Source organism: Penicillium diatomitis (genome assembly GCF_028827545.1).
Source record: "Penicillium diatomitis strain IBT 30728 chromosome Unknown utg000010l_segment0_segment0, whole genome shotgun sequence".
NCBI lineage: Eukaryota > Fungi > Ascomycota > Eurotiomycetes > Eurotiales > Aspergillaceae > Penicillium > Penicillium diatomitis.
The window spans coordinates 1,779,838-1,804,501 of NW_026623182.1; the positions used below are offsets into that span (position 1 = coordinate 1,779,838).

Consider the following 24,664-nt stretch of genomic DNA (forward strand, 5'->3'; position numbering starts at 1 on the left):
AGGCTCGCGTGGTTGAATTCGACCACCCAGTCACGTGCGGAACTAACTTTAAACAGTGCCATGACTGCCACCGAGTTTCTGAATGTAGGTAGTAACAATCAAGCGACAAGAGGCTAGTACTAATGCACTTGGCAAAAAGCCCACGAAACTTCGTCTTGAGACTATTGGGCGAAGCTTCATATTCGTAGATGCTCTCGCACATATCCTCTTGACCGAGTTACCCTAACGGAAGGACCCTGAAACATGATAGAGACCGAAAGATCGCATGATAAGACAAAAGTTCGCAATGTGCGATTAAATGTTCATTCTTTGCAGTTGGAATTGAGATTGCCGAAATAGATCCAAGTAAAAGGTACTAGCGACGACGAGGCGCGAGACCCAAGTTGGCACGACCAGAAATACCAATCTTGTGCTGTTGGTCTCGGCGGTCCCAGACACCACTGCGACCCTCAGCCACAGCGACCAACTCATTGGCGACGCGGTTGGCCAGCTGCGCGTCACGTCTCTTTTCTGAAGCATCCAAGATCCACTTGATCGCAGCACGACGACGCTGACGCAGCGTCAGAGGGTGGGGGATCTGCACGGCAGTACCACCACCGGCAATACCCTTCTGTTGGCGGATTCGGAAAAAGGGGGGCCACCGAGTCGATGATGCAGGTGAGGTAGCGGACAGGGTCCAAGGGCAATTGGGGTGCAGGAGGCCCACCCATGAGAGGGCGACGAGGGTTGATATTAGGGGGAGAGGATGTGCGGAGATGGTCGAGGATGATGGACATGTTCTAAGAAGTCATTGGAGTTCAGCATTTACACCCTTGAACAAAGCCATGGTCTCAAACCCCCAGTGAACTCACCTTTTGGGCGCGCGCCAGCTTTCCATCTTGCATCAGCATCTTTGTGAATTGATCTTGCATGGAGTCGTAACGCTTGCGAAAGTTCAAAGTCTTCTTCTCGGACGGCAGCATGGGCATGTCGAATTTGAGCCCTTCGGGCAGCTGGTAGTTTGCCTCATCGTTGACTTGCTTGATCATATCGGCAAGAACAGCGGCAGAGATGTCGTCCTGGGAGCCGATTGTCTCCATATCTTGCTGACGGCTGCGAGATGAGGTCGAGAATGAACGAGAGCTGCCGGCGGGTTTCTTTTTCAATTGGTCTTGCATGACCTTGGGCATGTGCTTCAAGCCTTCTTTGTCACGCTTCAAGATCTACTCCAAAGAGCCACTCGTGAGTCAGCCCTTCAAATCAAGCTAGTCGCACAGTACAAAGCCAATGCTCCTTCATAACTCACATCTTCAACCGGGCTCCCTTGTTCCAACTCGGGACTTGACGGCTGTCCATCGCAGGTCTTCTCCTTCTGAAGGATGCGATCCATTGCCGAGGCCTCCTCATTGACATGAGGCAGCTGATCCTGTGTCGGGAACTTTTGCTCATCTGGCGAGAGAGGCTTCTTGTGGACTGGCGATGAGTTCCATCGTTTCTGAATCGGGCCCGCGTGCTTGCGAGATCGGAGAGGCAGAGCGACGCTTCGCTGCGTGTAAGAAGCAGCAAATGGCGGGCGGAATAAGGCGGCCGCCCGAGTTGCTGTCAGTAAAGTTGTCGTGGGGGGCATTTTGAGTAGTGAGGACCACTCTGAGTCCAGCAATGGGTGAGTTGACGGTGTCTTGACGACCGGTGATGCCTCGTCGGCGTGCGGTCTGCAAATTTCCCGGATGTGCTTAGTCAACGGGCGCCGCGGCCGGGGGGCTCTTCATGAGACGGCAATGATGTAAACGCTTTGCAGGAACACCCGATCCTCAATGCAGAGCCGCAGAACAAGGCATTGGATTGGTGTGGATTTGCAAGGATGTTGATGACTGGGTGCAAATTTTGCGTTTTGCTTCCCTAAGTTCTCGTCGACGAAGCTACTGTATACATTATTAGGTAGGTTCACTGACGACGTCCTACGTCTCGTTCAACTTGTCCGCTCGGTCATCTATATATATTGTTTCCACCTGCAGGTGCTTGATCTTCGATACAACTTTCTGCTTTTCCATCCTCTTAGGCTGGGCTTTGACCGGCAACCAAAACGAGTGAAGTCAGCAGGCAACCGACACCGAGTCATGATCATCTGAGACAAGCGAGACATGGAAATCGTTAGAATTGCATTCATTACCTGCTCAAATCCGGCATCATGAAGTTTACGGATCTTCCGCCAGAGATCATATGTGAGGTGGTTCTACACCTTCCCACTGCAAATGCAATTGCTCGGCTGTCACAGACATGCCGCCAGATATATAAGGTCCTCAAAGCGGAAGAAACCCGGCTCTTTCGGGTATTTGTGCAAAATAAGTTCCCATCAATTCAGACCCCTCCGTTCTGGAAAGATGCAGCATGCGCCCTCACCTCCCGCTCACGCGCTCTGGATCGACTAGGAGTCATTGGGCGGTTCATGATTGTACCAGAGACGATCACCCGTATTGGACTCCAGGGGGAGACCCGGCAGGATAATCCTACACTGGGATACAGACCCCCCATCGACTCGTACGAGTTCTGGAATGGCGAATCCTGGGCAGCAAGAAAGGAAGTTCTGGCATGGGGTGCCGGCGAAAAACTTCTGATGCGAACCAGGCGAAGAGGAAAGCAGTGTTCAGACGAATGGGTCTTGTTCAACGACGTTGACCAGCCGAGCAGTCACGATGATATATTGGGCCTGCACTTGTTGGACGCCGAGCATGACAAGGGGAAAGAGACCGAAAACATGATCTTTGGACGAAGACGAGGGGATCTTCGGCATGTCGCACTCTCCTCACATGGCACCTCCTATGAATACAAGAAGACCTTCCATACTGAAGGATTGGAGCTCAGCGAGACGGATTTGTTCCGAGGAGCTGATGGGCCTATTCTTTGCGCTCAATTTCTTCAAGGCACAACGGCATTATACCACGTGGAAATACAGGATGAGATTGTCCAACCATTTGCTTGGATTCAACCAGAGCGTTCCTCTCGAGGCCGAAGTTCAAAACTTCTCTCCTCAACTCGGATCGCCGTGGCTACCATGGACGAAACGGACTCGCTGGTCATATCGAGAATAAGGCCGGATGGGGTATCCACGGAAGAAACGATCGGTTCCGGCATCTTGGCTATGGATGGTCATGTCCGGAATCATTACGCTCGCCACGCAATCAGCGCCATTGAGCCTCTCAATAATCATCCCTTGGGGGGTCACTCAGGCAGTGTATTCCTGGCAGCGTGGGGTGACAGAATTGTTCGGTGAGTATCTCTGTGGTAGAGGGTTATTGATGAGGAAAATCATGTAAAATCAAGTAACTGACATTGTGCGCAGTCTCCATGACCTCAGGTCGCCACGGCAATATGAGATAGCGTACGAGGACCCAACCGACGACAACTCCGTGTACAGCCTCAAAGCCTTTGGTCACGATCGATTCATAGTCGGCTCAGGCGGCAATGCCCTGATCAAACTATTCGATCTACGGTGTACGAATTACAGCTATCTGCATGCTCAAGGCTCTCGCCCAAAGGCCCCTTCAAATGCACCAATCGCCCATAACGAAGGGCAGTACCCAAGCAAAAATTTCAACATCTTCCTCTCCGCACCATTACCGGCCAGCTTCTTCACCTCGCCGACGGCTCAGTCCCGTCGCCGCACCCAAGTTCGTCCGTACAGAGGCCCAATATACAGCCTGTCTACACCATCGCCTTCTTCACCAACTGTTTACACGGGAGTGGCGGGGGGCCTGATCCGGTTGGATTTTGCATCAACAGACGATCTGACCGGACCGGCAAAGCAATGGTACGATCGGAATCTCGATCTCGGCCTCGACGAGGATATGACCCCAGGAAGTGGGACGGGATTTTTCACTGTGGCTGGGTACGAACGACCCAGTCCAGATGATTTAACTACTACCTCGAAGCTGAGAAAGCAGCAAGAGACTTGGCAAGCACAATATGATGATGCCCACAAGGATGTCATGTCTGGTTGGGATCGGCGATGGGAGGCATTGGAAAGACCTGGAGTTTGGCGGCGACAAGATGGATAGCCAGCACTATGTAAAAAGCGAAACACAAGCCATTGCCGACCTTTCATATTACATCGAAAAAACTTTTCATGGTATTCCAATAGATGTAAGCAAAGATGTAGACATAGGTAATTACAAAGTTTCAAATTCCTTTCGAAGCTCCTTGAGCGCCGTGCTGTGGGGAAGAGAAAGTCACTCATTCAAGTTCAGCGAGAAGAATGAGTCTTGACGTGATGTGTTCGAGACAAGCAAATCAGTGTAGCCAGATGAACAGGGTAAAGAAAAGGGAAGAGGCTTGCATAGAAGTCGATGAGATAGCCTCTTCTTTCGAAGAAAAGACAAGCAAATTTGAGATCGTCCAAGTTTCGGTGCAGGTCAAGCCATGAATACTCCCCAAACGAACACATTTGGAGCATCACCGCGATCGAGGGCACCTCACTTTAGTCCTCGAACTTGAAGGACTTGCCACCGCCGATATCGATGGGGCCGCCACGGTAGGATCCGCGCTTCTTCTTGTTCTTCTCCTTGGTGAATCCTTTACCGCGAGTGACTGACAGGTCGGCATAAGCCCGCTCTGCATATGCGTAGGGAACGTATTCGTTGGAAATTGCGTCATAAGGCTGTTGACTCAACGCGGCAAGAGGAGTAGGGCGGGCACCTTCGTGCTTCTTCTTGGTCGCGGTGTTCGCAGGCTTGCTCTCGGCAGCAGGGGACGCAGACATCGTTGCGCTAGTATCAGAGGCACCGTTGGAAACCGAAACACCACCAGTCTTTTGATCATCTGAGCTATCATCACTGCTGTCGGAGCCGGACTCGGAGCTGCTTGAGCTCGAGGAATCGGAAGATGTTTCGGCAGCGGGCTTCTTTTCGCTCTTTGAGTTGGTCTTCTTGGGCACTTCCTCCTCGGAGTCGGACGAGTCGGAGGACTCAGAACTCGAGCTGGAGTCGCTCGAGTCACTTGACTCGCTGGATGAACTGGATTCGGAGCCGGACGACGATTCAGAGCTGCTACCGGAAGAAGATGCTGCCTTCGATACCTTGACCTTCTTCGTCTTGGGGGGCTCGGCATCGGACTCGGACTCAGAGCTCGAGTCAGACGAGGAGCTGCTAGACTCTGCCTTGCGTTTCAACCCCTTTGATGTCTCGATAGCAGCATCAGGGGAAGAAGTCGAAATCTTTTCATCCTCGTCGTCCTCGTCGTCGGCGTCACTGTCGGAGCTCGAGGAGGAAGAGGAGGACGACGGAGAGGTGGAGCGAGACTTAGCAGCTTCTCCCATGCTGACATCAGAATCACTGTCGTCGCTCTCGCTCTCAGAACTGCTGTCGGAGCCGCTAGACTTCTTCTCCCATGCCTGGAAGACTTCAATCAATGAGGGCGCAGCTTTCTTGTCGGCAATAGTGTTTCCATTCTTCTTCAATTCCTCGGCGAATGCGGAGCTCGTAGAGGTGAAGCCGTTCTTGGCCAAGAAAGACGAGATTGCACCAAGCAATTTAGGGGAAAGAGTGGTGGTCTTCTTTTCAACCTATAACTTCATCCTCCCGTTAGACCCGTATGCTCTATGTCATTGACTTGCATCAACTAAAATACCGACCTTCTTTGCTGAGGCCTTTTTTTGAGCAGCCATGGTTGATAATATGAGGCAGGGAATTGTGTCAGAAGAATTCAGAAATAAAACAACCCCAAGCAGAAGCGTTGCAGACAGAATTTAAGGATTTGCTGCTTGTTCTGTCAGGAACAGAAAAAAAAGACCAGCAGAAAGCGCCTACAAGGCGGTGAGAAAACAATTCGCGACTATTGGTCCAGACCCAAGTATATGTAAGAGGTTCGAGTTATGTGTTCCTAACACGTGACCCAACTTTCTCACCAGAGATCCCCAAGTAGTAGTACTAAGGTACGGTAGGTATTTTGGCGCGTGCAACTGTACACACTACACTACACAGTACACACTATACCTAGTGTCAGTATAACTACACACAACCACGAATTGTTTGCTATGTACACGCCTCAGATTTGAATGGTTACAAGCGTGAATCCCATAGAGACTGGCATAAACAAAACATACTGTACACGTTCGACTTGGTCACACATTGCCTGTCAGCGTGACCAAAAGGTTCTTCGAGAAAATGGGCAAGCGCGGTCCCAAAGTTCTGTAAGAAATATGAAGCCGGCAATGCTTGTGAAAGACAAATGAACCGAAAAGGATACTCCACGTCGAAGCTACATACCGCAGTTCGGCAATTAGGTCATCTGAGTGGGCGCTGACGCAGTCGAGAGACTCGAGACCATTCAATCGGCTGAAGAAGCCAGTGACTGCTCCACTCTCAACATCAACTACACTCATGCCCCACACAGTCTATCTACCAGGTCAGGAATGATGGCCCCCAAAGACAGTACTGACGCAAGACGAAATACAACGTTCCAGAGGTATCGAAGGATGACCTGCAGCACGGTCCGACATTTTGTCTGAGAAACCTCTTGCCTTCTGAAGGCTCTGCCAACTATGAGCACGCTGATCAGCCCAGAGCTCATCCCATCGACTTCACTCCACGAGCCTGCCTAGATCATATTACCAGGCTTCAAACTTCGTGGAGGTTCTGCCTGGAAGAGGCAGCTTTTGGTGAAGCTTGCTGAGGCAGCCGGGGTGAGACAACCTAGGGCGACATCAATTTCCGGGCGGGTGTCAGCAACGGAGCTAAAGAGGTCTTCGTAGAGTTTTGGGTGCCAGACCTCCTCGGAGTGCAGAGAGCCATGGTGGGCGACAGTGACTCTCTCTTGCCCACGCAAGTTTCGAAGGTTGACGCCGAGGATTGTCGCGGCTATGGCGGACTGGTATAGGGAGTCGAGCGGGCCATAACCGCTTTCCACTCTGCGCCCCGGGGTCAGTTGTTGGCCTCGGACGTCTCTAACTCCCATAGCATTTCGTCACTACTCGGAGAGCGAAATCTTCGAGCTTGATCACCCCACAGCGTGCAAGGAGCGTTATCATGGTGGTGTCATACGCCCCGGCTGCTCGCCTTTGTCCACCGGGTGGAGGTCATTCTCAATCCAAAAGAGGAGCTTAGGAGCCTTGGCGGAATAGGTAGAGGCAGACGAAAGAGGAGCGAAAGTAGAGAGGAGGGAAATTGAGAGCGAAGTGAGAGAAGAGGGAGAGAGAGGTTTTTGCTGGACGCCGCTACTCTCGGCAGGGAGGTCGTTGACAAAGCAGCCACGGGGTCAAGCTACCTACGGTCTGTACGCTTGCCCGACTCAAATTGAGCAAGTGCGGATCAACAAGAAGGCAAAATCTGGGCATACAGGGACAAGGGAACCGAGACACTCGCATCAGATGTACTTCGCCGGTCAAATTGGGTCAAAGTCTTGTACCAATTGGCCGCGAGTCAGCGACGACATGACTGAAGTCTTAAGCTGAAACCATGTAGAGCAATGGGTTTCCTGAGAAGGTCCAGTGAATCACCAGTATGACCGTGTCGGACGTTCGTGCTCTTGCACGAGATGTTAAGATGATTGTTCATGTCGTCAGCTCAGGATGGACTACTAATCGGACGCCATTTTTGGCAGGCGACAACTCTGTGAACTGTACCAAGTTTAGACCAATGAACAGCTCCCACGAGCTGTCTCCGCCCGCAACCCCCAAAACATGTCATGAGCTTATCTCAATGCACCACCTAGTCCGGCCTGAGATCGCATTTCCTCGGCCCCCGCAGCTTGTCCCTGCTGATCGTGATCAGCGTTCCTGATTCAGCTCCAGCTTGCGGGTGTGTGCAATCAATCTCCGGCCAAGCCGCGATCGAAATTGCCAGGAACTCCGGATCAGGCCAGACCCCGGCAATGTCCCCTTGATTCTTCTTGACGCCGCCACCCCAAAGATCAATGACACCCTCCTGAAACGAGAAACATCGCAATGTACGGACGTCGCCCGCCGGGACCCAACGATGTGCGACCCGGTGCCGAGTCACGCAGTGGCCCGGCATCTGGCCCCGGATCTAGCGGCGGAGACACGCCCATGTCCAGGGCCGAAAAGTTCGAGGACGAGAAGAAGCGAATTATCCAGAGCTGCTACTCCAAAAAAGATAGCGATGGCACTTGTATGTGAAGATTTGAATTGGATCCTGGAAAGCAACAGGATGCCTCTGCCCTGACTCCCCGCAGACGGCTGGAGAGGGCCTCAAGCGATGAAACAACGCAGGGCCCGTGTGTCGCCTTGGGACAGCGCGATATTATGTCTCTTAATATACCGATATCAGGATAGCTGACAGTCTTGACTCCACAGTGATTGAGTCCTATATCACACACGTCCGAATTACCGAAGATGCGGCGCATCCCTCGACACCAGCCCCGCCGGAATCGTCTCCGGCGAACAAGAAACCCCGCGTCATCATCGTATCTGTTCGGAGATCAGGTCGGGTTCGAATGCATAAAGCCCGAGAAAATGGCGACGGAACTTTTTCCATTGGCAAGACGTGGATGCTGGATGACCTGACTGGTATCCAATCCTATAGCGCATTCGTGCCACATACGCCAACAGAGCAACAGCACAAAGAGTGGGCAGGAAGCGCTGGCTTCGTGGTGATTGTGGGGAAGCCATACTACTGGCATGCTCGCAGCCCCAAGGAAAAAGAGTTCTTCATTGGCAGTCTAGTCAAGATTTACAAGAAGTACACCGGAGGCAAAGTCCCGAACCTCATAGGGTTCGACGAAAGAGAGAGGCAGTTGCTCACTGGGAATCTCAACCCTCCGGCGCCTTCTGGACCACCAGCTTCAGCCTCACGAGGGGGCCCCGAACCCTCGCCAGAGACTCACGCATCTACTCAACGGCAAATGCCACCACAACAACCGCCCTACAATCGCAACCCCAGCCGCGAAGGGTCCCGTGAGCCACGGCGGAAAGCCTCGGACGATCCTCCACTTCGGTCACAGAAGAGTCGGGAGCAGATGCCGCGCTCTGCTCCCAGGCGAGCACCTTCACCCTTCGGTCCACCCCAGAACCCGCCGCCAACTGGGCCACTTCCGCGCACAGATCAAAGGAGTAGAGACCCTCCCCCAACCTTTCTGCATGTTGGTGAAGAATCCGATAGGGAGTCTTCTCAGGGAGACGCCCGGGGTCCTCCATCTCCAGACACTCGTGCGGCGCCAATCCCGCCTTCACTTCTCGCAGCTCGAGGTTCCGAGGCCGTGGCCACGGAGCCAAAGCGAAGTACAGAGGCTTCTCGTCCCACGACAGCTAACTCCTCTACCAGTGACAATCGAGGTGCAATTCAGAGCGCTGATGGGACCCAAAAGTCCACTCCCCACGACGTTCCTGACCCTGTTGCCGTCGTTGCCACACCTCCGGAGCCAACAGTCGAACCCCCGAGTCACCCAGTTGTCTCCGAAGAGGCAGGCTCATCTTCTCCGGTTACAACAATACAAAACCCACCAGTCCCTACACCTGCAAAGTCTACGGTAGACCCTCCCGCTGTGCCTGAAGAGGTTGCCACGTCCAAAGCTGCAGCTACTGTTGGCACCAAGGATGAGGATACCACTGATAATCAAAAGATCGAAGATGAAGGCGCAGATGGAGAGGCACATCGACCTGGTCTTGGTCCGATGATCAAGAAGAAATCTACGAAAGACATTGCAAATGCGTTCCGAAAAGCTGCCAATACATATGGCGCGTTCAAGCCCCGCGCTGGCGGAGCTGGAGAGCGTCTCCTGGCAGCTGCGAAAAAACAACAAGCCGCGACAGTGGGACCTGATGGCATTACAGCGGTCGTCCCCGCTCCATCCCGGTCAACTAACGACGTCTCGAAGGTGGGTGCAGATGACACTGTCGAAACAGAAACCTCGGCAGCGTCAACCATTTCAGCACCTTCAGCACCCACCACTGCGCAGACCGCGCAGCCTGTGACACCGACGCTTCAAGTAACGCAGCCCGAAAATGAGGTGTCAATGCCAACTGCAAGCTTTGCAAACGAGACAATTGAATCGAGAGATACCCCTCCAGAGAATGTCAAAGTTGAAGAGCGCCCAAGAAGTCCCTCCCCGAGCGCCCAAAGTCATCGGAAGAAGCGACGCGAAGACCATACCGTCAAATACTGTCAATCCTTGGGCATTGACCCAAGTGTACTTGATGGACGCGGCATTGATTTTGACGATATTCTGACGGATCTTGGATGGAATGGACGACTCGGCGACGAGCAGAAGCTTGAAGATCTGGAAGCGGATGTACGCCGGGAAATTGGCCGAGTCGAGGCTACCAGCTGGCTGGGCAACCTTGAACAGCAGGAAGGAAAGGTCGAGCAGTTGGCAGTATTGATTGACAAGACCATCGAGGAGTGTGAAGAGCTTGATGGTCTGCTGACATTGTACGCGCACGAGCTGAACACATTACACGAAGATGTTGCGTACATTGAGGCACAGTCGCAAGGCCTGCAAGTGCAGACTGCGAATCAAAAACTTCTCCAGAACGAATTGCAGAATCTGCTCAGGACTCTGTCTATCTCACCGTCGGACGTGCGCCCCTTGCGAGAGGCCTCTCTGGCCAACTTGGATGGATTGAAGGAGACCGAGCACGCTCTGGCGACGCTTTACAAGGCAATGCTGATGATTGATGCGGATATTGGGCAGAATAAGAGAAGGCAGGCCGACGCCAGTGTCGGTGTTTACGCCAGTACCGAGATTGGCCAAATGCGTGCGATCAGGGAACGCAAGGACGAGTACCGCCAAGCCGCCCTGACGTTCCTCCAACGTTTGAAACCCTTCATGGCTGTCGCCTTGAAGACGGCAGAACAGAAACGAACCGATGCCGTCACTGGTTCACCAACAGATCCTTTGAAACTCGATGGCTTGGCACGTCAAAAGTTCCGCGAAGAAGTGTGGAGGTACAACACATTGATGCTATTTGCAAAGGAAGTCAGCATTTCGGAATGGCAGGATCTTGTGCTGCTTTACGAGCAACAATCCAAGCCGTCATATCAGAATGACCTCCGCGAAAATCTAGCGGCGTGGAAAAAGGTAGCGCGCAAGCCCACGGGTGATGAGCAAGAACTGCTTTTCACTCATCAAGAGAAGGAGAAAGAGGCGGAAGGAATCACGCTGGCTGCCCGTAAGCTCACCGTCCGACGTGGTAAGACGATTCGTGCAGCTGCTGGCCTGAGACTGGGCTCGGGCGAGAAGAAGTCTACGGCGAAGGTGGAGCCCTTCGAGGCCTTTGGCTCGAGTTTGAGAGAGGCACTGCAGTTGATGACGCACGAGCAAAACTTCATTGTTCAATTCTTCCACCTCGACTCCCTTGCCATTGCCGATTTCTCAGAGCTGGTTGCTGCGGCCGGGCCGGAAGCTCGACCCTGCCCCAGTTTCACCGCCAAGCAAACTCCGGACGCTGATCGCCAGGCGGCGAAGCGTGTAGAACAGATCATGGACGATATCTTCTCCTTCTGGCCTAATGACTTACAGAGTACGGTCGATTGGGTCGTTCAGGCAGATCCTATGTAAGTGCACCTCGAGAACATCACCCCTGTATTTGGGGATATGAATTTCGCAGGCTAATATCTCTTGTTTGTTCTTTTCAGGCAAGGAATTGGTATTCTTACCTCTCTGGAGTCCGCTATCGTGCAGCTCGACGACACCAATCAGGAGTTCATCGTTCACTCTCTGCAGAAGATCCACTCACGACTGATGGGATTGTTCAACCGATTTGTAGATGAGCAAATACGCGGCATTGAGGACACGAAAGTGAAAGTCAACAAACGAAAGGGAGTGATCTCGTTCATGCGGGTGTTCCCTAATTTCTCCACTGCCGTGGAGAACATGCTTGCCACCTCCACCGGGGAGACGATTGATATTCGTAATAATGTCAACGATGCATACGATCGTATCAATCGGGCAATGTGGGAGAGTTTGAAATTCATCGCCAAGGAGGCACCTGGACAACCTCCCGGCGTGGCCGCCAGCGCTGGGGACCCCGAGGATAAGGAGATTCTGAATTACCATATCTTGCTCATCGAGAACATGAATCATTATATGGAGGAGGTGGATGCGCACAACCTGCCTGTTTTGCAACGGTGGGTGGATCGAGCGCGTCAAGACTTTGAGGAGCACATGCGATTATACCTCGACGCGGTCATCCACCGGCCACTGGGCAAGATGCTGGACTTTGTCCAGTCGATCGAGAGCTTGCAGGTCAGTGGCAACCCTGCTGAGATTGCGGCGCGGGCCAGTCACTCTCGCATGGTTGCCAAGAAGATTCTGTCCGCGTACGACGCCAAGGAAATCAAACGCGGAGTGGAAATGTTGAAGAAGCGGGTCGAGAAGCACTTTGGCGATGCCGACGACCCTGGTCTCAGCCGTAGCCTGGTCTTGAAGGTCCTGCGGGAGTGTGAGCTTCGTTACGAGAATGCTTGGGATCGAACCCGGCGCCTCATTGATACCGTCTACGAGGGTCAATTAGAAATGGAGTGGCGCAAGGAGGATGCTTTGAACATGTTCCGAAAATGAGGTCCATTGTGATTCTGCAGCCCCTAGGTGGTTCGTCTGCGCGAATTGTTCTCAGTGATATGTTCCGCCTTGATCTTGTGTTACATGTTACCCTTGCTCCCTTTCTCTGCTTCCAACACAATGTCACCACACACTCTAATATGTCTGTTGCTAACTTGTCTACGCGGACACTCATCCCGCAATCGACGAGCTTCATGTCACGCCCCTCTGTCTCCGTCGTGCTGCCGAGGATCACTCCCATCGATTCTGGAGCATGGCCTTGGTCGGTTGAATGTTGGGACCTGCTCTTCTTGATGGTGTCAATACCCATGTGTTCCAATGTGCAATGATTGCGACTTGAGCTCTTCGTTACTCCCTAGATTTGCTTCCTCGCCTGTTAACGATTTCCTCTTGACCGGGTCAATTCCATGTTCTCTAGATAGTCGAAAGTTTGGCCGGCCCAGACGAGATGCTTCATACCATAATTGGATGTTTCCCAGCCTTTTCTCAGTTTCTCTGTACCATATTTCTTTTCCTCGGGAGCAGACGACCCGTGGCTGATAAGGCACGGGGCCCACTACAGCACTATTTCCCGGGTTGAGGCTGTTCTTGAGCTCCGGTTTAGAGACCCTGAACTGTCGGGGTGCAGTCTCTGGTCTGTGCTTCTCTCGGCACACGATCTACACTTCTAGTCTATCACAGGACTATGGGGTCGATGGACTAGGGACTACAGTATGTGTATGGAGTTCTAGACTGTGGAGCATGGAGACATGGATCACTTCAATGACCCTGATTCTGGTGTCACGTGCAGCCTAAACACTTCATGTCTTGTTGCGTAGTTGACCACTAAGTAATTAGTTCGTATACCTTTTTGGTAACAACTGTAGAATGGACCCATTTCGGACTTCTCAGATGCGAAGTGTCATTTACAAATGGCGGCTCACGAAGTACCCTACTCAGGACCGAGTCAAGCAGGAGTCGGACTCGGTGGCCATCGGCACCAAGCTGCAGAGCCGCATCCAGTCGGCGGTGCGGAAAGGATTAGGGTAGCAAAGAGCACTCCATCAACTGGATCCGACCGGTCTACAGCTCTCTCTCTCCCTGTCTGACTGAAACCCCGTGACCCAAGGAAGACAGACATACTGGAAGGTGTGTGGAATATGAGAGTGTGCTCCGTGAATCTCGATCCACAATCCGTAGGACTAGGCGGTAGTAAGATAGTCAGATCAAGCAAGTCGAGGTCCATGGGCTGGAACAACAGCACGGCGCTCGCCAAGTTCTCGTCGGATGATTGTTATGCGGACGGTCAGCTACCTACCTACCTCACTGATATCCGTGGCTGGTCGGGGGTAAATCCCGGTGAGCGGAACATGCATATACGCAGAATGTTGCGTTCTCGACATCTGCGAACGTAATCTTTGATCTTTGTAAAGAACAATTCCCTGGTGTTCGACTAACTTCCCGATGCAATCTTGAAACAGGTCTCCATCGGGACCAAGTCTTGCACAGGTTCGGATCAAACAACTCGACCCGTCGAAGCTCTCCGGCAGGTCTGAAACGCGACGAGTCTTGGAGACCATTGGTGGAGATGGGATGAACAGTGGAGATGTGGGCGAGAAAGATCGACAATAGCAGATCTCTGTTCTGGACTGAACGGGAGCAGTGAACTGCTGGACCGTGGGGCGCGGACTAGGTGAAGAAGGCATAACATTTCTCTGATTTTCTGATTCTCCTGATGTTGGTCCAGTACATACTGTAGAGGACTAGTAGAGTTGAGTCACAGAGTGTAGATAGCTGGTAACTTGTAAGTTGTTACTACACAATCCACAGGTACACACCCCCCCGGGACCCGGGATCACTCCCAGGCCGAGTTCACGTGAGGGCGCTGCCCAAACCGTGATTTGGGGCGTGACCTCGTCGATCATTCACGGTCAAGCCTGTAGTCTGGAACTCTGTCCTTAATCTTATACCACTCTGATCTGTTTGTATTGTAGTGGCCAGCAAGTACCGCTTGACCTTGTGCCAGGCTGTGGATTTAAGCACTATACTTTACTCGGACGAAAAGCTGACCAGATGAACACTGGAAAAGTACGATCCGCCACTATTTGAGATACAAGATCGACAGAGTACAAAGTCCTACACCGACAGGTTAGTATTGCTGCACGCAATGCTCGTGGACTCATGCAATCTTCCGATCATTCAACTGTCATGTGCATGTCCTGTTCACCTAACTTTCTGACGTTAGACCAACTTCTCGATCCTCGAGCCTCGAGCCTCGAGCCTCGAGCTTCTAAAACACATGCCTGTGCTCCCTCCCCGTACTAACCTCCACTCCACGGCTGGCCCAACCGACCGGGACTCCTTCAACCGTGCTGATCGAATCTCCTTCTGGTCCAAGCCCCCCCCCCCCCCAAAACAGAAAACAGAAAACAAAAACCCACAAGCCCACACGGCCGAGGACTCGAAAGCCAAAAGCCAAAAAAAAAGAGTAGGCTGCCCCTGGTTGTTCTTCCCCACTGTCTTCTCGCCAACGCGCTGGACATTCACCCAACTTCGGGCTCCACCGCGCAAGAGGGTTCGCAAGGGGGAGGGGAAAACCAACCATCCGATTGCGCCTTTGGCATACACCCTCTCCAGGCCATTGATGAACGGTGACCGTAGGACGCATCGTGGTGTCGAGGGGTCCTTCTTATTTGCCAATTCGCCTTCAGTGCCTCGACTCTCAATCGCCGTCGTGGTCTGCAATCTCTCTTTTCATCGCAAGCTCGACGCTGTCTCCCCCCCCCCCCCCCCCTGCTGCTAGTCCGTAAACAACCATCACCGGCACCGTCAGACGACCACCACAATTGCTATTACCTCGCAATTGTGACGACCCTCCAGATCTGGAGACCTGGACCTCTCGCTATCCGCACGCCTCATTAATACAAACTTAATCACAACACCAGTCATGTCCTACTAGGTGCGGATAGCCTTGTCGCAAACTCTCCCCTCGCTCCGCACGCGACTCCTCCGCCGTATTCATTCCTTACTATTCGAGTCTGGCGCAACACCTCAAGTCCCTCGATCTGCATGTCGCGCGTACGCCGGCGGATTGACACCAGCGGATTGACATTCCACCGTTCTCAACCTTGCCTCCCCCAGAATTCCTGTGATCGGAATTCCACAACCCACCTGGACATCTCGGAGACGGACACATCATCCCCAAAGCTCGATCGCGTGGCCGCTCATTCGTTCACGTCCTCCTCCGCCGATCCAGACCGGCTGTCGCCTGCTACCTGCCGCCATGCCCTGGCGGCCGCTGCCTCGTATTGCATTCGCGGTAGCCATCTACCCGTTTCACCCGGCCTCCTCGGCCGACTTGCCGCTGGAACTCGGCGATGAGCTGTACATCATCGAACAGGGTGGGGTGGATGGGGAGTGGTGTCGAGGGTATCTGGTAGCGCCCCCTTCCTTGCTCGCCGGGTTGACAAGCACAAAGGGGCAGACACTAGAGGCTCGCGTGTTCTCGGGCATTTTTCCTCGCAACTGCGTTGAGATTCGGGAAGTACTGGGTGACAATGATGGGTATAAGGCTTTCATGAACGGCGATCGAGCCAGCTTCGAGCACTCCTCAGAAGTCCCTTGCTTGTTGGCGCCCGACACGGACTCGGTATCACGGAACAGTGTGGCCTACTCGGTTCCCGAGTCCCAGAATGGTGGCGAAGTGACGGAGGTTATGGTCGCGAAGAAAGGAAAGCCCGCGCAGATTGTCATCCGCAAGCTGGATGACTCGGACGTCTCGAACCCACCATCGGCGCAAACCTCTCGCACGGTCTCTATTCCACACACCCCGGTCACCATTGCTCCCCGCGACCCCGATGCGCCCAAACCCCCCGCGCCAGTCCCAATGCTCAAAATTGGCGACGAGACCCCCACGTCCCTTGCCGAACCTTTGGTGGACGAGATTGCGTCCTGTCTGCGAGAATGGCACTCGACAAACCTGCATGAATTGCTTTTGACTCGCAAATACGATGTGCTAGACGAGATGTCTACAATTGTCCAGGAATTGGATCTAGCTCGACGCCAATTGCTGCATAATGTCCTGACGGGCAAAGAAAAAGAGGCTCTTCGCGACCAAACCGTGTGGAAGTTGGTGAAAGCGAACAAGATGCTCAGTGGTGATACAATTGTGCGAGACCCCGGTCAGCGCGGCCGGTTGTTGACGGGCGACGATTCCGCAGTTCAGCTCGCAAAGCTCCAGTCCGAGATGAGCATGCTTGATAGTAGCCCCGTCGCCTCGTCCGATTCTACCGCCCTGAACCATCTCCTCTTGGAGATCAACGCAGTGTCCGGCAATGCCCCCGGACCTGTCTCTCTAGGGATTCAGCTCTATTCTCGGTCCGATGCTGGCTCATTAAACCCGATGTCGGAGACATACAGCCTCGATATCCCGTCTCCCGATAAATTTGTTAGCTTGACACAAAGTAATAAACTGAAAACAATCTTCACCGAGCTTGCCGGCACCGATATAGGAGACGGATCCGCGAACGGTCGCCAGCTTTACGTCGTGGTTGCCGTACGCGCGGTCGAATCCCGAACGATTCCTGACAACCCCGCCGTGCCAAGATCATCAATATCCCGCGACGGGGCTGCTGTGAACAAATCGGCCGCGGCCGGTGGCATCCAACCCTCAGTCAAGGGGAGCTTGCGGACGCGGCGCAGTATGATGTGGAGCTCCAAGTCTCGGAACACACCGCACCAGGATCAAGCTCCCAAATCTGCCTCTTCGGCGCCCCCTCGCTCCTCTAGTAGCTCAGCTGCCCCCAAGGATCCCAGTCCTTCGTCGTCTGCTCCCAAGAAGGAAACGTCCGCAACTCGAACCATTGGAGTTGGTGTGCTGGAAGTCTCTTCGGTCTTCCGACAAGATCGAGACACAGAGTCGATAATCAATCTATGGGCATCCGTGCGAGAAGGCGAGGAAGGAGATGAAAACCCCGATGGGTTTGGGAAGCTCGTTCAGTACTTCCTGCCTTGTCCCACGGGACGATACGTGCGAGCCGATACTGCTCGTCTGCACGTACACCTGCGCTCGTTCGTTAGCACCGACTCCGAGCTACTGGTACGCCAAAACCCAACGATACTACAAGACGTCGTACAAACCCGTCGCATCGGATTTTCCAAGGCACCAACGAAACCTCGATCTGATATATATGTGACGATCGCGCAAGCGGTTTTCCCAACAGATGCACTCTTATCCCACCCAGTCGCGGGTCAGATCCCTCTACAGTCGTCCTCCGAGCTCCGCAATCTTCAACTTACCTTGGAAGTCCGCGATTCCTTGGGTGCTCGGGTGGACAAGTGTGTTTTTCCTTCCTCGGCGAGCACTTCACATACGGCATGGCGAACGACGATTGCAGAGAGAGGATCACCATGGCACCAAACAATACGCCTCAATATCCCAGCAGAGAAGATCCCTGGCTCACATGTTATCATGAGCGTTGCTGATGCTCCCGAGTTCCCTTTCGCATTGGCGTGGATGCCGCTGTGGGACCAGCAGGCCTTCATTCGGGATGGTCAGCATTCTTTGCTACTCCATGCTTACGACAAGCAGACGTCTAGTATGGAAAACGGCAAAGGGGCTTACTTGAATCTTCCATGGAGTGCCTTGGGCAAGAATGAGTCGGCCAAGGACGAAGCGCTAACTGGACCCTTGGCCACATTGCGCCTGCAGACCCACCTTTGCAGCACAGAATACTCCCAGGATCAAGTCATTCTCAGCTTACTTAGCTGGAAGGAGCGCTCTGTTGATGAGGTTTTGAACACGTTGAAGCGATTACCTTTCGTCTCTGAGATTGAAATCGTCAAGCAAGTTCGTGGCGTCTTTGATGCGCTTTTTGGCATCCTAGTGGAGAACGCTGGCAACGAAGAATACGAAGACTTGATCTTCAGAAATATTGTAACAGTACTGGGCATTGTGCACGACCGGCGATTCAACCTGGGTCCGTTGGTTGACCACTACGCCGATGAGCAGTTCAATTTCCCATTTGTCACGACATGTCTGATTAGGAGCTATCTTCGTCTTCTTCTGGCCGCTAATGATGTCCACCAATCCCGCAACCTTCGAGCCGCTTTCAAAGTTGGTCGACACCTGCTCAAGTTTATCATCAAAGCGCGTGAACAGCAAAAGACGAAAGAAGAGGGAATCGGAATTACAGCAGTCCAATCGACCTTCAATCGTGATTTGCATACAATCTTCAGGACGATAGAGAAACTCATGAAAAACCCCTCTGCAGCTTTGGTTGGAAGCAAGACTCTGATCGTGCAACATTTCCACGCTTGGCTTCCAGAACTCTCCAAGGTCCTCAGTCGGGACGAAATGATTATGATCGCCTTGAGTTTCATGGATTCTTGCAGGGACGTGACTGGGATGTTAGTTCTCTACAAATTAGTTCTAATACAGAACTATACTCAGTTTGACATTTTTGCTTCAGGCGAGGAGAGGAAAACGCTCATTTCCAGCTCCGTGGGCTGGCTAGCCCCTTATTGGGGCTCGACATCGAGCGTCACAGATCAGTACCGTGATCAGGTCCGCCTCTGCAGCGCAATTATTGCGCAACTGTTGATTAACCCGCACCCAATGCTCTACGAGTTCATGCCAAGCATCGTTGCCTCTTACTGTGCCATATCCGCCGAGGGAGTGGAAGAGACGGAATACCTGTCCCTCCTTTTCAGCAAGTCCTTCCCGTTCCAGATCAAGGTCTCAAAATCTCCCCAAAGATTTGATGAAGGTCTGGTCGAGTTATCCGCCATAATGGGATCCTTGTCAATGATCGTCTCCCCGAAGTATCCCAATCTGAAGGAGCTTGAGCTGGCAACATTCATCGGGCAAGCCCTCGAGACGCACAACTCCATCATCGACTGCGAAGCTTACCCAGAGACCTGGTTCAGTATCCATGTGTACAATCATCGTGCCGCCGTGAAGAGCTTGGAACACCTTGCGCTTCTCCTGATGGAGCGCCTACTTCCCGTTGCCGATGATGCGGATGAATTCGACACCAAATTATGGGAGACTTTCTTCACGACTCTGCTGAAGGTAATTTCGAGTGAAGCCTTGGCTCTGGAGACTTTCCCAGAGCAGAAGCGCCGTGCGGTCTGGAAAATTGCGGGCGACGTTCGGGAACAGGGTGCTGATCTCCTGCACACTGCATGGGAGGCGATTGGATGGGATACCACTGATGAGGAGCAAGAAAGATTTGGACTCAGGAAGCTGGGAGGGTACCAAGTCCAGTACGTACCAAACCTTGTGCCTCCCATTATTGCCTTGTGTTTGAGCGTGCACGAGGGCCTTCGCCATGTTGCTGTTCACATCTTACGCACGATGATCCTGGGTGAGTGGGATCTGAACCAAGACATTTCAATCATTGAGACCGAAATCATCTCGAGTCTAGATTCTCTGTTCAAGACCAAACAGATGGGCGAGAGTGTCAGCCAGAAGATTTTCGTCGGCGAACTGCTCGTCTTGTTCGAAGATGATGCGAGTGGCGATGAGAATCTTCTTACAGCTGTCAAAGGACTGATTTCCACCATCGACGAGCTCCTCGATCTTCTTGTGGCTTCGCAGAGCAGCACATCGACTCAGAGCTTGCATGCTCTCAAGCTTATGGAGTATATGAAGGATATGGGCCGCGAGGACATCTTCATACGCTATGTCCACCAGCTCGCTGATCACCAAGCGGCGTGCGACAACTTCACCGAAGCAGGTTTAGCTCTCCAGTTCCATGCGGATCTTTACGACTGGGATGTGGGCAAGCATCTTCCTGAGATAGCGAACCCGGTTTTCCCATCCCAGACCGCGTTCGAGCGGAAAGAAGCGTTGTACTTTGCCATGATCCAGCACTATGAGAACTCCATGGCGTGGGCTCCTGCCTTAGCCTGCTACAAAGAGCTCGCAGCTCATTATGAGAGTACGACGATGGACTTTGCCAAATTGTCCCGAGCACAAACCTCTGTGGCCCGCATCTACGAAGCTATCGCTAAGGGTACCAAACAGTTTCCCCGATATTTCCGCGTGGTATATAAGGGTCTCGGTTTCCCGGTCGGTTTGCGAGATAAAGAATTCATCTTCGAAGGCGCATCGACTGAACGTATGGCGTCTTTTGTCGATCGCATGCAGCGCGAGCATCCAGCTGCGCAAATCATGTCTTCGGGTGAAATCCCGGACTACGAGGGTCAATTCTTACAGATCAGTGGAGTCACTGCCCATCGTGATATCTCGCACCCTGTGTATCTTCGATCGAAGGTCCCTAGCTCGGTGAGGGAGCATTTGCTCATATCTGAGCCGTGTCACTTTTCAATCACATCCAAACGGCATACAAGCAGCCCGGACGTTCGTGAGCAATACGTCGAAAAGCTGATTTTCACGACGGCTGAGCCTTTCCCGAATATTCTGCGTCGCAGTGAGGTTGTCTCCGTCAAGGAAGTCTCGCTTTCGCCCTTGCAAACTGCCATTGAGCGGACATGGCGCAAGACGCAGGAGTTGCAGATTCTCGAACGTCGAGCGGCTTCAGGGGAAGACCAAGGCTTTTTAAATTTGACCGAGGCGCTGGAGCAGCTTCTGGAAAATCGCCCTTCCCCTTCAAACTGTGTGGCAGTATACCGAGCTTTCCTCACTGGCACCGGCAAGACCGAGAGACCGACTTGGGGCGAACGAACAGCGGTTGAAGATGGCGAGGCTGAGGTCGGTGGCGAAGAGGAGGAAGAGGAGGCACTGGCGACAAGTGATCCCATGGAGGAAGCTCTGGCGGTTGCTCTTGTTGACCACGCACTGGCTATCAAGCATGCACTGTCTTTGTATCAACGCCCTGCTCAGCAGGCCACGCAAGCCGAACTCTACCGCCGGTTCGAGACGGCTTTCCGGCCTGAACTGGCCGCTCTCTCCACTGCTCAACCAGAAACATCTTCGTCGACGCCGACTCGGCCCAGTCGTCGGACGCCGTCTGGTGAGATGCGCCGCAGACAAGCCGCGCAGAGATCTCTCAGTCCCGAACACGATCTTGTCCGGACATCTCGCGAAGGGACACATAATCGGAAGCGTTCCGATCGCTTGTCCGTCAGTCATCGCATCAGCGTCATGAACCCGTTCAAGCGATCTCACGGACCAAGCAATTCCATTTTCACCATTCAACAGTCTCCCGAAAAGGCCTTGAATGGCCAGATCGGCTCCAACGGCCCCGAAGAGCCGGAGGAAGCCGTCGAGGACGACACCGCCACAGTCCATAGTCGTGCAACAAGTCACTCTCGAGGTGGGAAAAGCGAAAAGCGACGCAGCTGGTTCTCCAGTGACAAGATCAAGCACGGCTCCTCCCCGTCCTTGGTCGCGGCGGGAGCGGGTCCAGCCACCACAGCCGAGGAAGGTCTCGACCAAGTCTTGAAGAAGCATCCCTCGCGCAGTACTTCGCGTGAACCAATTGCCCCATCACATGATGGACGTAGCCGTGCGGGCTCTCAACAACGCACGCCCTCTGCATCTGAGCGTCAGGTTCCTGCATCAACCGGGGGATGGTCTACGATACCACCCACTCGGGACTATCCACGGCCCGTGACTCGAGAAAGCGCGCACACTGGACGCGATCTGACGAGCAATGCCAACGGGCTGACACGAGCGAACAGTGCGGCGCAATCGTCTCACAGTCCGACCAGCTCCAGTGGAGGCCGTGATTCCATGTTTCGACGTTTCAGCCTGCTGAAGGGCGTTGGCCGGAAGACCAGCCGAGTGGACTTTCAAGCGTACGGTGCCTTGGCCGAGGAGTGAATTGATGCCTGCAATCTGGTGAATGGGTTTCAAGGTTGCTTCGCGCGGCTTCCTTGCAACGCCTTCTTCCGAGTCGCTCGTACATTCCTTCATGACTTCACTGATTTTCTCTCGCTTGCGCACTCCCTCCCTAACTCCGTCTCGCTTTCATACTTCTTTTTCCATGATACGCATCAAGTCCTTCCCTCTTGTATTCTACTTTCCCTTCATTTTCGATCCTTTCGATGCCTGTCCATCTCATCTATTGCAACTGTTCTGTTGAAGTTTACCCATGAGGAACCTCTTATATCCGACTTTTGTCTTCACATGTCTCCTTGGTCTCTTTTCACTATCTGATTGTTGTTGCCCTTGTGGATAGAGTCCCGTCTACTGTTTTAATTTTTTTGTCCCCCTCGGAGCTGAGGGTTTTGTTACGAGAGTGATACCATCGTCATGCATACATTTAATTTTTTTTTTCCTGTTCGTTCTTTTCTGTCTTTTGCCGAGTGGACTGATACCTGTGCCTGAATGATAATGGTAGATCATCTTAAAAGCAAGCTTGACGATTTGGAGTTCTCTGCCAAGTACTGGCCAAGTACTGTGGGTTTTGCAATGTGGAATTGCTTGTCATAGCATCCAGACTCCAGCGGAATGCTCCAGTCCTAGTATAGACTACAGTGCCCACTGCCCAGTGCCCACCAGATTATTGTTCAATCCACCTTTGACACTAAACCGCTTATGGTTTTACCGGATCTGTAATATATGAACAGTCCGTTGATCTTGTCGTATGCAGTGACACTTCCACAGCTCCTGGGCTGGTCTATACGGGAGTCACGTAATTGTAATATGTACGGAATGTTGATCATTCACCACTGACGTGAACTAAAGGTTGAACAATTAAATGGTGGGCACTGTCACTGTCTATACTATATATACTAAGTGGAGTCACATGATGCTACAGTTCAAAGGACACAGCAATGCAGTGACTAACTACTAACTAGTAGTAGTGAGTCTAGTGAGTGCTTCTGGTGAGGGCTGAGCTCTGTGCCGAAAGGTCACCTGACTTTGGCGGTTCCATCCACGGTAACGTTGTCGGCTCACTCCGTCATGATTCCCGGCCTGACGAGTCACAGAGAGAGGTCATTTCTAACGAGTGTACCTGATCACCACGGTACTGGTGCATAAGCCCCAGGTACTGATAGTAGATAGCAGATATCATACTGATACTGATCGTAGACATCTACTCGGTTCAGCCATTCTGTACAGTATACTCCCGTTGATGATTGGCGTGATGTGAATGCTTTTTCATGATTGATCGAGTATTTCCAACGTACTCTCCATCTGATTCCAGGGAGGGTTTGAGTTGGGAGTCCGAGGAAGACTCTTGTTTTCCTTGTTTCAGGTTGTGCATTACAATTTACGACGTGTCTGGGGTCAGTCTTGATTGACCGTACTGTAAGTCGTGTCAGAGAACGACGACTTGATTCCGAAACATCAGTGGGGGACTTACTATTAGAGAGGTACTTTTACCAGTATTTCCTAGTTAGTTACCTGCTCCTGCTAGTGACCAGTACCTACTAGTACTACCTACCTAGTCACTGCCCTGGTCAGTGGACTCGGTGGAGCGTGATAGATGGCCGTTCAGTACATCCTTGGTGCCATTTCCAATGAGGATTCGATTATGAAGTGGCAGCTATTATGTGTCACAGTCCCCCCCCATTTACCGCATGCAGGATATTCTCGAGACAACAGACCATCCGATGCATGATGCAATATGCATGATGCGTGGATGCATGACCTTTTGCTGGGGGAAAGAGTGTGGCGGTGCCAGTCTTGGCCCGGGAGGGGGGGCGGACCCAATCATCGGGAGCAGAGTGGGTCGTGCTCGCGTCGTCATCGTGGAAGCTCGGTAGGCCCAAGCTTTTCTCTTGCTCCCTACCCATTTCCACCCTTTTGGCAGACTTGGAGGCAGAGAGAGGTTGTACAGTAGGAATCATGGCGCAGGTAAGAAGTGGTATTTTATGACTCGATGGATGGACTACGAACCTACCGCAAGGAAGCATTCTACTGACCACTACATATACATCCTAAATAGTCAATCCTAACTCAGTACTCCCTGAGTCCATAGCTATGCGCCTCACACATCGTATCAAGTGAGACCACTACAGCTCTTGATCATCTCTGCTTTCTCAGTCGATAAACGAGTACGATGCGATCTTTCCTCTCCCCCACTGCATTGGAACACATCCGAGACCCCGTGTCGGTTCCAAATCCCAAAGCTGCACCGCACGACGGCCACTAGTCTCGTGACGTCCAAGAATGGGAACCACCCATCGAGGCTGTGCTGGGAAAAAAAAATCAAAACAAATCCAGGTGGCACGGGCTCCACCGAAAGGCACTTGGAACCATCCATCCGGAACAGCCTGG

The 24,664-nt window shown here is 52.7% G+C and overlaps 7 protein-coding genes across 7 annotated transcripts; 4 read left to right on the forward strand and 3 right to left on the reverse strand.

The window, feature by feature from the left end:
• Positions 1 to 355: 355 nt before the first annotated feature.
• Positions 356 to 1,606, reverse strand: N7539_007606 (mitochondrial 37S ribosomal protein uS7m; the record flags this gene model as incomplete). The annotated part of the gene is made up of 4 exons (XM_056937207.1): positions 356 to 610; positions 642 to 779; positions 852 to 1,202; positions 1,286 to 1,606. 4 exons carry the CDS (start codon positions 1,604 to 1,606, stop codon positions 356 to 358), a joined length of 1,065 nt encoding a protein of 354 aa, XP_056788006.1.
• A 528-nt stretch (positions 1,607 to 2,134) lies between these two features.
• Positions 2,135 to 4,034, forward strand: N7539_007607 (uncharacterized protein; the record flags this gene model as incomplete). Its single annotated transcript, XM_056937208.1, has 2 exons — positions 2,135 to 3,246; positions 3,320 to 4,034. Coding segments are annotated over 2 exons (1,827 nt in total), but the record flags the coding sequence as incomplete, so codon positions are not given.
• A 419-nt stretch (positions 4,035 to 4,453) lies between these two features.
• N7539_007608 (nucleolar and coiled-body phosphoprotein 1 family protein) lies at positions 4,454 to 5,638 on the reverse strand (the record flags this gene model as incomplete). The annotated part of the gene is made up of 2 exons (XM_056937209.1): positions 4,454 to 5,536; positions 5,606 to 5,638. 2 exons carry the CDS (start codon positions 5,636 to 5,638, stop codon positions 4,454 to 4,456), a joined length of 1,116 nt encoding a protein of 371 aa, XP_056788008.1.
• A 932-nt stretch (positions 5,639 to 6,570) lies between these two features.
• Positions 6,571 to 6,927, reverse strand: N7539_007609 (uncharacterized protein; the record flags this gene model as incomplete). Its single annotated transcript, XM_056937210.1, has 1 exon — positions 6,571 to 6,927. One exon carries the CDS (start codon positions 6,925 to 6,927, stop codon positions 6,571 to 6,573), a length of 357 nt encoding a protein of 118 aa, XP_056788009.1.
• A 988-nt stretch (positions 6,928 to 7,915) lies between these two features.
• On the forward strand, positions 7,916 to 12,489 carry N7539_007610 (GTP-Rho binding exocyst subunit SEC3; the record flags this gene model as incomplete). Its single annotated transcript, XM_056937211.1, has 3 exons — positions 7,916 to 8,099; positions 8,285 to 11,483; positions 11,565 to 12,489. The coding sequence occupies 3 exons, from the start codon at positions 7,916 to 7,918 to the stop codon at positions 12,487 to 12,489; spliced, it is 4,308 nt and encodes a 1,435-aa protein (XP_056788010.1).
• Positions 12,490 to 13,712: 1,223 nt separating this feature from the next.
• On the forward strand, positions 13,713 to 14,100 carry N7539_007611 (uncharacterized protein; the record flags this gene model as incomplete). The annotated part of the gene is made up of 2 exons (XM_056937212.1): positions 13,713 to 13,817; positions 13,978 to 14,100. The coding sequence occupies 2 exons, from the start codon at positions 13,713 to 13,715 to the stop codon at positions 14,098 to 14,100; spliced, it is 228 nt and encodes a 75-aa protein (XP_056788011.1).
• A 1,651-nt stretch (positions 14,101 to 15,751) lies between these two features.
• On the forward strand, positions 15,752 to 22,258 carry N7539_007612 (guanine nucleotide exchange factor DCK1; the record flags this gene model as incomplete). The annotated part of the gene is made up of 1 exon (XM_056937213.1): positions 15,752 to 22,258. The coding sequence occupies one exon, from the start codon at positions 15,752 to 15,754 to the stop codon at positions 22,256 to 22,258; it is 6,507 nt and encodes a 2,168-aa protein (XP_056788012.1).
• Between the last annotated feature and the right edge of the window lie 2,406 nt (positions 22,259 to 24,664).